This window comes from Anarrhichthys ocellatus, unplaced genomic scaffold (assembly GCF_004355925.1).
Source record: "Anarrhichthys ocellatus isolate YVR2014 unplaced genomic scaffold, GSC_Weel_1.0 scaffold928, whole genome shotgun sequence".
Taxonomy (NCBI): domain Eukaryota; kingdom Metazoa; phylum Chordata; class Actinopteri; order Perciformes; family Anarhichadidae; genus Anarrhichthys; species Anarrhichthys ocellatus.
The window spans coordinates 1-11,482 of NW_022280902.1; the positions used below are offsets into that span (position 1 = coordinate 1).

Sequence of the window (11,482 nt, forward strand, 5' to 3'; positions counted from 1 at the left end):
AGGAGGAGAGCTAGTAACGTTAGCAGCACCGCTAACGGCTAACCAACGGAGGTTCACTTCAGTTACATTATGATGCCTTCAGGCTCTGCTCAGTGAACATGAGTACTGGCTGAAGGTACATTATACCGTTATCATGATGTGTTCACATGTCATCTGTAAAATGTAGTTTTGGTGATAAACTTGAATAAATCCAGTAGTTTGAAGATGTTTTCACGTTAATATAAAATAGATATTAGAGATGAATTATGAGCTGTTTAACTTCTAACACGAGATATAAACACATTATTATACAGCATTAAATATAATAATGAAGAGATTAGTTTAAATCAATAAAAATACAATTTTTATTGATTATTTGAATGATGTGTTTTTATGAAGAACCATAGTGGTTCAGTCACTAAAACAGCAAAAGCAAATAGTTTATTTTCACCAATGAAGAGACACATAACTGGTTTGCTTCCTGTGAGTGATTTGATTGGTGTTCACACCACAGAGACAGCAGTTTGAGTCCAGTTCAACCAGACTAAACGTGGCAGGTGTGAACCTCCAGCACGGCAGGTATTTAAACCTGTATTTAAACCTTGTTTAATTAAATCAAGCCAGTTTTGATTAGTTAATCTACATCAGAAGGCAGACGGGCCAACGTGGGCTCAGTAGGTTCTCTGATTATCCCCGGCCTGGTCTCAGCTGGGGGGTTGAGGTGACCACAGCGGGCGTGGGAGGGGCTTAACGACAGCACACGGTGAGATTACTCTCCTTACATCAGCGGGCGGGGAAAGATCTCAAATGTTAATCTTAAACCGACACGACAGGAGATCCCCAGATATCCATGTAGCGCCGAGGCGATGTGAGGCCTTCAACTAGCTTAGGAAGCCTGGACACACGTCTGGTTTAACTGTGCATGAGCAAGGTGTGAGATGTTTACAGGTTACCTTGGTGGTAGATGTAGGTTTGGTGTGTGTGTGTGCGTGTGTGTAGGGGGGGTCATATATTTCCTATTAAATGCAGCCGAGGCAGGAGAGCAGCTCTGACATGATGAGTAATGGTTTAATCAGGAGCCGTGTGTCGGTCTTATTTCCTGCACCGCCGCCACAACATTAAAGCTTTGCTCCTGAGGGACACGGGCTGTCAGTCATGTGATATTAGTTTCCAGGTGTGTTAGTACAGACAGAGTTTATTGAAACTCTTGTTTGGACATTGTTGTTTTTAAAATAAGAAGGTATCAGTGTGGACGTATCCTCGTGAACATTTCCTCTCTTCCCGCCTCATTTAAAGCCGTATTTATGTCATCTGCTCGAAGGACGCGTTTACTCACAGCTTCCAAATTTGAGGGGACAAGCGTGGGCGTCCATGGGGAAGTCCTCCAGCTGCATGGGACACTCTGCTGAGATCGTCAGTCTGGAGGAAAGAAGTCATGAGACATCATCACTTGTTTCATTTAGGTTGTGTTTAACCAATGAGAACCCTGCTCTGTCTTCATTGGCTGCCAGCTGTCTGTGGAGCTGAAACAGAGCAGCAATGAAGCAAACCTGAGTCTAATGTCTGAACTCTGCAGAGTGAAGCTCTGTGTGATGTGATGCTGCCCTCTGCTGGCCACACAGATCATCAGCATGAGTCTAAAGACACAGTGGTGATAAACAGTCTACATACCATAATACTAATACACAAGGTACCAGACTATTCACATTCACACACCGTAGGCACATACGGGAGCAATTTTGGGCAAGTGTCTTGCTCAAGGACACATCGACATGCGAACTGACGGTGAAGTTCAGCAAAAGAAGGAAAGGAAGAAGGAGATGGTGAAGAAGAGGATGAAGATGAGTGTCCTCCACTACACACAGGTTTTCTAAAGGAGGATTCACCCAGTTGTGTCTCAACCAGGACCTTTGTGGAGTTCTTCTTCAGACTCTCTCCCAGATCATCACCTGTCTTGAAGAAGAGTTGATAGCTGGCTGTGAAGAGAGCTAAAAAAAAACACTCAGCTTTGGGCCCATATTGACGAGCCGTACTTTAACGTAGAAAAATCATTCAAAGTTTAAAACGTAGACAAAACTCTGCACTTTATTGAGCCAAAGGGACATTTTGATAGCTAGCACAGTTTTCATGAAGTCACAGATTAAGTTTCAGGAACATTTTGGGTCTGTTTCAGATTTTATAATGGGTGTGTATTGTGTACACGGCTCGTTAAGAGCTAGAGTGATGACATCACGCTCAGAGTGGAGCGGAGCAGGAAAATATTCTGTGATTTTTCCAAACAAATTGCTCCAGCTCCCACAATGTTTACTCTTTATTCACCATTTTGGCCAAAAAGCTTGGAAATGTTGTGCTGGTCGCAGTAAAGTATCTGTGGAATCCAACGGACTTACACATTTGGCTCAAAGAGCCGCAGAGCAACATGAACTCCAACCAACTGCTCCATTAGACTCCATGTTAAATCTCACCACTCATTTCTCAAAGAAAGCAGACGGTACCAGTTTTGCATATTGCTCTGGAGCTCACATTATTAACACCACAAACATAAAAAACACATCAGCGCGTTCGGCAGAGTCTTATCTCTCTCATGGTATCCATATGTTGTTGATTGGACTCATGGTTTTGGTACGGAGTGCATGTGTGCACAGACCAGATACAGACCAGTGAGGAGCGAGCTCCACATCTCTAAGTGCCCTCAGGGTCACATTTTAACAACTATGTTAAATGCCACAGACACATAAACACAATTAAAATAGCAGATATGAAGGTACCTGTTGTGACTTCTGTGTGAATCGGGTTATTCGGCTCAATTGGTTAGTCTTTGTGCTACTGGGTTAGCTGTTGTGCGACTGGGTTAGCCGTTGTGCTACTGGGTTAGCCGTTGTGCGACTGGGTTAGCCGTTGTGCTACTGGGTTAGCCTTTGTGCTAATGTTAATTGGTTAGCCTTTGTGCTCCTGGGTTAGCCTTTGTGCTACTTGAGCTAAAAACGGCCCTCAAAACGCAGTCTAAGAGCTACTATCATTCCTAGTACTTGCAATGTGGACACAATAAAAATAGGGGTTCTTAAAACTGTGAAAAAGCCAATTTATATGAATATTATATTCCATTTCTGCTAAAAAAGATCCTGAAATGCTTCACACTGGCCCTTTAATATGACTTTACACCTGTCCATAGCAGCTGTAACACATCATTTAAATCAGGTCTACCACATGTGAAGTGTTGGAGATGAATAGACGATATTCCTGTAGTATCGTTATTGGTGGAGGATCACGATGAAAGGCGGAGGGCTTACCTCATGGTGTAGAGCAGCGTCCCGTCGTCTTTCAGCCGCAGCAGCTTGTTCGGTGTCGTCATGTTGTGAGCGATGGATTTCTTCCCGTTGAGGAAGAAGGTGTCCGGAGTCCAGATGTTACTGGCCAGGAGATTATTCAGAGGAAGCATCTCCATCGGGCCTTTGAAGCAAAGTCTTTCATCTTTCCAGCTCTGACGGAAGAACACGTCAATTGTGTATTCCTACAGGGCGAATCACAGTATCGGCACGTTAGAATTTAAACACACTTTAATCGATTAGCTCAGCTACGACAGACGTACTAGGGCCACTGTAGGTAAAACGAAAAGAAAAACAATAATGTAGTCAGGTGAAGGGGGTTATTATTCGAAGAAAATAACTAGAGATTACAGTTGTAAAGTAACGAGAAAAAGCTGTAAAATTTACAAGAAAAAAAACTAGGATATTCTTTGACATGAAAGTTGTAAATTTACTATAAAGATAAAAACTTTAGGAGGAAAAAAACTGGATATTCTCTAAATATTCTATTTTTTTTTTTTGGAGGAACCACATCTCACCACAGTGTATTTTCCTGCAGTAGACGATCTAATCAAATGTACTTTGCAATCAGAATTAGCATTAAGGAAATACTGGTGATTTGTAGCCCAGAATAACCCTATTTTTACATTTACAAGTTACAAAGCTATTTGTGTCACAGAGCCTCATCCAATTATTAATTACAACATTCATTTTGTTAATGGTTATGAAAGATCAAGGTGCCAATCAGGTAGAATCAGCCATGATACAAATGCAGTGAATGTGGATGAAATTTAAAGCAGTGATGCGAGTTCTTGTTTTAATAAGTTCAGGTCAAACAAACAGCATTACGTCTGGATTTTAAATAAAATAATTACTTTAAGTTGAGAATACGACTTAATAAAAGGTGTTTCTTACCATTTCAGTGTCAGAGACCGGACCGAAGCTCGTGACAAAGATGTTGGTTTTGATCTCCGTCACCTTCTCTGTAAGAACAGATAGAATATGAATTATTATTAAGTCCTTACAATGCATCCATGTTTTGATTAGTGCATGCATTATTATTGAGATCTATTCTAAATACGAAGGCCTGGTGCAGGTTTCTGTTTTCTTTGACGTTACAGAAATTAATTAGGAATAAATCCCCTGACCTGAACTTGGTATAAGTTGTTGCAGGTTCAATAATTCATGATGCGAATGCATACTTTTACTGGAAAATGCAGGTTTACCAGAAATACGTTTTCATCAGCGTCCACATAGGGAGGACGTCGGGGTGGACGGACGGGTCCAGCACGTGACTTTCACCCAGGAGATCGAGCTGCTTGTGTCTCGTGTGAGTTATTTTAGATTATACAGGCTACGTAAGAAGCTACATGACAAACGTAATTCTTTGAACCCAAATCATGAGGTTTTCTTTTATAAACCTAACTACGTAGCTTTTGTAATCGAAACATAACGTTACATTGTTTAACAGACTGAAGAGGTCATTTTACTGTATTTCTGTGAGATCACGTTGGTCCAGTGACGTTGGTTCTGTTGACTTCCTACAGAAGGATTATCATTCCTTCCACTAGTAACAACAATGTGTGGACTTGTGCTGGTTTGAGAACTAAAACGCAGTGGCGGGCCGTGCATTTTATACCTGGGCCTTCACTGCTGTCCTGCAGCTGAAATACCACCTTATAACCACATGATGGCACCACAGCTATTATTAGTTTTTAAGGCTGTAACTATGTACGTCTTCATATTAAACCGTTCGGTACGAGTCTTACAATACATTTGAATGATGCTAGAGCATTTAGAAAATGTAGAAGCCTAAGTTCAGGAAAATATAATGTTTTCTGCGCTCATGTAGGACAGTGGTTCTCAGCTGGTCTGGCTGTGGGACCCACCATCATTCCTTAATGACAAGCGCGACCCACAGAGATCGTTTTAGAATTTTACTTTCACAACTTGAACGTACTGCTCTGCAATGTCTTTCCTTGTCTCAGGCCCCTGTGTCACGGTGTGTGGTACATCTCACTAGGGTCAGGAAACTTGTCAGAATGCCCATATTTGATTGGCTGAGCTGCATCACGTGATGTGATTCACTACCCGACAGCCTCTGCTGTTAAGTTTCGTTTCACGATAGTCACGTGCTCGCCCACTGACCAATCACAGCACACTCTGCACCTCGCGGCAGAGCTGCACATGGACACTGAGCTGCATTAATGCTGACGTAGCTACAGGCCGGCTAGCAGGTGCTGACATGTCAAAGAATACGCCCAACATGTCAAACTGAAGATCTGATTGGTTGAAGACTATGACAATCAACAATATTGTCCCCATTCACTTAAACTGCACATGGATGAACTCCTGAGTCTGCAGGCCTCTGTTCTTACCTAGAGACACAGAGGTGAGATCTGATTGGATAAAAGCTCTACTTAAAACAAGCTGCACTGGAAGCAGAGCAACTGAGGAAGACAGTAGCTGTGCAATGAGAACATAAGATAATGGGGAAAATATTTTTATAAATTATAATACATGCAGTGTATTTAAGAACAATGATTAAATTATAAAATAGATATAACTTTGTGATTCTGTTTAGGCCAGCAGAGAAGGCCTTGCAGGCCCTGACGGCCCACCACTGCTAAAACGTGACGACGTGACTAACTGACATGATGTGACGAGGTGATGCGACAACGTAACGTAGCAACGTAACACAGCAACGTAACTACCGTATATAAATAAAAACCGCCCTTGGAGGACTTTCTTAAGCTACATTACTTAACAACTTAAAGTCAACGTTGACTTTTGGTTTCACACGGGACACGAAAAGCGGTCTCCTGGGTTAAAGTCCTGAGTTTTTTTGAGCCGTTCTTTGAGGTCTTTCTCGCTCGTCATACTTTCGTTATTTTACCATGTAAGTTTTAATAACCATCACTTTGACCAAATGCAAAACAGTTCACACTAAAAATCAATATTCTGCATGTTGTTGATCCTCGTCCTGCCCTCCCCAGAGTGTTTGTGAGGCTGCTGCTACAGACCTGGATGAGCTCACTGACACTGTGACATCGTACATCAGTCTTTGTGAGGACATGTGTGTGCCGACTAAAACCTTCTGCACAGTCAACAACAATAAACCTGGTTTACTGAAAAACTCAGGCAGCTTCGTCGGGCTACAGAAGTGGGGACAGGATCCTGTACAACCAGGCCAGAAACACACTGACAAAGGAGACAAGGGTAGCAAAGAGGAGCTACACTGAAAAGCTGGAAAGAAAGTTTTCAGTCAACGACCCCTCGTCAGTGTGGAGAGGCCTGCAGGTCCTCACGAACTACAGGAGACCATCCCCCCCACTGAGGAGAATCACCAACTGGCTGACGACCTGAATGTGTTCTACTGCAAGTTTGATAAGCCTAGTCTCACACCCCCCCCCTGCACCATCAAACAACCACCTACACCCCCTGCCTCCTTCTCATCTCTCCCAACCGACCCCACACCGGCACTGAGGATCTGTGAAGAGGATGTGAGTCGGCTCTTCCACAGACAGAAGATCAGGAAGGCACCAGGCCCAGACAGTGTGTCACCCTCCTGCCTGAAAGTCTCTGCTGACCAGCTGGCCCCCATCTTCACACAGATCTTCAACCGATCACTGGAGCTGTGTGAATGTCCCCTCCTGCTTCAAACGCTCCACGATCATCCCGGTCCCCAAGAAATCCTCCATCACAGGATTAAATGACTACAGGCCCGTCGCCCTGATGTCTGTGGTCATGAAATCCTTTGAGAGACTGGTGTTGACCCACCTGAAGGACATCACAGGGCCCCTGCTGGACCCCCTGCAGTTTGCCTACCGTGCAAACAGGTCGGTGGATGATGCAGTCAGTATGGGACTGCACTACATGCTGCAACACCTCGACTGCCCAGGGTCATATGCAAGGGTTCTGTTTGTGGACTTCAGCTCAGCGTTTAACACCATCATCCCGGAGATACTCCAACCCAAACTCTCCCAGCTCACTGTGCAGCCTCCACCTGTCAGTGGATCACTAACGTCCTGGCTGACAGGACGCAGCAGGTGAGGCTGGGAAAAACCACATCCAGCACCCGGACTATCAACACTGACCCCCAGGGATGTGGTCTAGCAACCGAACTATCAGCACTGGCGCCCCCCAGGGATGTGTGCTCTCCCCACTGCTCTTCTCCCTCTACACCAACGTCTGCACCTCAGAGGACCCGTCTGTTAAACTCCTGAAGTTCACAGACGACACAACGGTCATCGGCCTCATCAGGGACGGTGATGAGTCTGCGTACAGGCGGGAGGTTGAACAGCTGGTCCTCTGGTGTGGTCAGAACAACCTGGAGCTAAACAAGCTCAACACTGTGGAGATGACAGTGGACTTCAGGAGGAGCCCCCCCCCCCCTCACCATACTCAACAACACTGAGTCCGCTGTGGAGACCTTCAAGTTTCAGGGATCCACAATCTCCCAGGACCTGAAGTGGGCCCCCAACATCAACACCATCAGGAAAAAGGCACAGCAGAGGTTGTACTTCCTGCTCCAGCTCAAGAAGTTCAACCTACCTCAGGAGCTGCTGATCCTGTTCTACTCCACCATCATCCAGTCTGTTCTCTGCTCCTCTGTCACTGTGTGGTTTGGATCGGCCACCAAACAGGACAGGAACAGACTACAACGGATTGTCAGGTCTGCAGAGAGGATCATTGGTTCCAGCCTGTCCTCCATCCTGGACTTGTTCACCTCCAGAGTCAGGAAACAGGCTGAAAGATCTCTGCAGACCCTTACCACCCTGGACACAAGCTGTTCAACTCCTCCCCTCTGGAGGGCGCTACAGGGCTCTGTACGCCAAAACCACCAGACACAGGAACAGCTTCTTTCTGCCGTCACTCTGATGAACAATGAATCAGACAAACTGCACTACTACCTCTGTCTACACTATCACCTCAATTCCACTGTCGTTTAGATTTATGTTCATATATATATATATATATATATATATATATATACACTTTTATATTTATTTGTACATAGTCATTAAACGTTAAATGTTTAATCTGTTCTACTTTTTTTGTTTGTTTTATATTTTTCTTGTTTATTGTAAATGTGTGTTTGTACGTTGAAACCAAAGTGAAAACCGGAATCATATTCCTTGTATGCGTCGGCACACATGGCCAATAAAGCTGATTCTGATTCTGATGAAGCGTGTTTATGTGAAGTTTGAAAGGTTCCAGTCGTATTATGTGAAGAATAAATCAACATAAAACTACCTTCTTCTTTCAAAGATCTTCTTACATTTAAAAGAGATATTCTTTTCTAGAATCCTCAACACATTCCTAAACTCAACTGAACTGAACTTTATTTAATAGAATCTTGATTTCACAAGCCTAGATTTCCTACACAGCCTCGACACCCTGAAGCTATCTGACAAACGTCTGCAGGACCATCATGAACCTCAAAGTCCAACATTTGTACTTTAATAGAGTTCACCATACAAAATCCTTTCATTGCGTTTATGATCTAAACGCTGCTCCATTTCATAAAACATTACGATACTAAAACCACGTCCTCTTCTTACAAAGACCAGATTCTGCGTCTTCTTCAGAGAATCTACAGAGCGTCTTTACATCGACAGTAAAGCTGCTGTTTGATGAGGAATGACGGCCTTCTGAAGGTCACAGAACACACTAGCTGCTCACAGTGACATTAAATCACTTAGAGGCGTAAACAGCTTTCATGAACACAAGACAGATGTGTGTCAAGCACATCTGTTTATATTCTGTACATCTTTTACTACAGAGCTCGTTGTATTTAGGTGTTATTAGGAAAGAGCGACGCCCCCCTAAAGACATGTTCACTTCTCACCCACCATCTGTGTGACTGGTCTAATGAAGAAGCCCACAGAGGTGTTGAGGTCTGCGGGTCCAGCGGGCCTACCTACCTCCCAGTCCAGGGCGCAGTCTGTTGTCGTACCCGTCCAACAGGCCGTCCAGGATGCGCGTGAAGATGGTGATGTTGTCATTTAGTTCGGCCTCTTTGGGAGTTCCAGTTGCATCCTGGGAGAGGCTGGACACGAGACAACAACCTCAAAACTCACTTTGAAAAAAGGGAACTTAAAAAAAAATAAATTAAAAAAAATACATTTCAATCGTTAAAGCAAATAGAAGACGAAGCTCTTTTTTTTACATTTTCACTCAGAGGTGTATCATTTAAAATGTGCTGCCGAAGTTTTAGGAGTCAGTTCTTACCTCAGACGGCAGGTGATGCTCACAAGCAGGACAAAGACCCACAGACGTCTCATTGCAGAGCTGAAGCACATTCCATCGCCCATTCCTGAAACAACACAGACTACAGTAACCGGACAGTAATGTGGACTTATCAGTGCAGCATCTATTTATTCTGTATAGTTCAAAATCACAAGTTTTCCTCAGAGGGCTTTACAATCTGTACAGTTACAGGTAGCCTACAGTAGACTAAATGATGAACATCTCTCACTAATCGTCTCTTCTTGGTGATAACTGCTCCTAACAGTCGGTCCTCCACAGCGATTAATAAAAATAAAAAAATCTTCTCACTACATCACAGATGCACAGCTGACGGTATCACAGCACCCACAATGTGTGTGCATGGAAGCAATCTGCCCTCTTCCTAAAGATCTGAAATAAAAAAGCTGCTAATTCAAAGTTGCAGGAGCCTGTGATCAATGTCCCTCATGGACCCTCTGTGAGGTGATGGCAGACTTCTACACACTGGAGGACATCATATCTATCATATCTATATCTAGCATATCTATCACAGCTACACGAGCTCAGCTGTAACTCCGCTGTTCCTCTGTGTGGCTGCGCTGCATCGTCCATCCGTCTCTCAAATCCCTTCAGTATTAAGAAAGTGTGATACGTAGGATCCCGGTGCATGTCTCCTCCTCCTCCTCCAGCACCCGGTCACTACTCCGCTCCGTGTATCACACTTACCACACCAGACGATGCGCATCAAACTTCTCCCGGCCCCGCAGATCGCTCACACGCAGGTCGCGCTGTTTAGTGTTTGGCATCAATCCTGCAGAGCGTCTGCTCACAGAGAGAGAGAGGAAGAGGAAGATGATGAAGATGTGGAGTAATTCCACAGTCAGCGAGGTTTATTTCGCCCAAGAGCAATTAGAAAATGTTTGGCAGTGGGAATGTACAGGCTTCTTCCAACACTTGTGCTGACTGACCATCCTTTAGTTCGGTCTCCCCCTCCTCCCTCCCTCCCTTCCTCCTCCCTCCCTCCGAGGAGGAGCCGAGGGCACACCGCGAGCTCTGCAAGGAAATCCAATACAAAGGAGGTACAATGCAAATAGACTGGTGCTGATGGAAGAGAGGAGCGTGCAGTGAGAGGATGTACAGTATGGAGAGGGGAGAGACAGAGAGAATAAGGAGAGAGATCATCGCCACAACAACGTTAACCTCTTAAAATAATTACTATACTTCATTAAATAAAACACCTCCGCACATCTTTATTTCATCATGTTTATAAAAGGTATTATGTCAACTACCAACATGTCGGGTGGTTAAAATGAGGATTCAAGAATCATTTATTGTCATTATGCAACACAACTAAATTCAGTCGCTCATGTGTGACAAAGAAAAACTAAAAGGAAACATTCCATTGGTGCTTTTTTAAATGTTCCTCATAAGGAATGTAAGCAGCAGCAACAGAATCTATCTTCACATTAAACAGGAGAACAACTGTGTGCAGTTCTGTTCCGCTCTATTGGTTTGCTGTGTTGAGCTCCTGAACTCTAATAATAAAAACCTTCAAATAAGCTCAACATGATGTAATAGTTCAGGCTCTTTTCATTCATTGGAGGAACCACGTAGAGGTGAGACGACGTGCAGGGCTGCCTCTACAGAACTCAGGTGACGTAGTAAAGAGGAGTAGAGGAGGTCAAACAAACACAGGACTTTCACCCAGGAGACCGCTGTTTGTGTCCAATGTTGACTTGTTTCACCTTAAGGGGGCGGAGTTAAGTACATTATGTAACAAATTACTTTAAATCCGACCTATAAACTCAGCTCAGTGTTATATATAGATAACAGTGTTGATAACTCTTCTCCAATCAAAGTATTTAGCTTCATCAGCTCTAAAAGTCTCCAAGTCTTCATCTCTGATGGTCCTTCAGTCCTCTAAAGACACACCCCCTAAATTATCATGAAGAACGTAAACAAACAAC

At 43.9% G+C, this 11,482-nt stretch overlaps 1 protein-coding gene across 2 annotated transcripts; it reads right to left on the bottom strand.

Annotated features, from left to right (window-relative positions):
- Nucleotides 1-350: 350 nt before the first annotated feature.
- LOC116377129 (gamma-aminobutyric acid receptor subunit alpha-5-like) lies at nucleotides 351-10,500 on the bottom strand. 2 transcript variants are annotated; one of them, XM_031838692.1, is made up of 6 exons: nucleotides 9,766-10,194; nucleotides 9,519-9,603; nucleotides 9,212-9,336; nucleotides 4,200-4,267; nucleotides 3,270-3,490; nucleotides 351-1,398 (listed from the first exon to the last, which is right to left on the bottom strand). In XM_031838692.1, exons 2-6 carry the CDS (start codon nucleotides 9,599-9,601, stop codon nucleotides 1,308-1,310), a joined length of 588 nt encoding a protein of 195 aa, XP_031694552.1. In that variant the 5' UTR covers nucleotides 9,602-9,603; nucleotides 9,766-10,194; the 3' UTR covers nucleotides 351-1,307. The 2 variants fall into 2 exon arrangements, with proteins under 2 accessions (XP_031694552.1, XP_031694551.1); XM_031838691.1 differs by lacking the exon at nucleotides 9,766-10,194 and adding an exon at nucleotides 10,242-10,500 and having other exon boundaries at nucleotides 352-1,398.
- Between the last annotated feature and the right edge of the window lie 982 nt (nucleotides 10,501-11,482).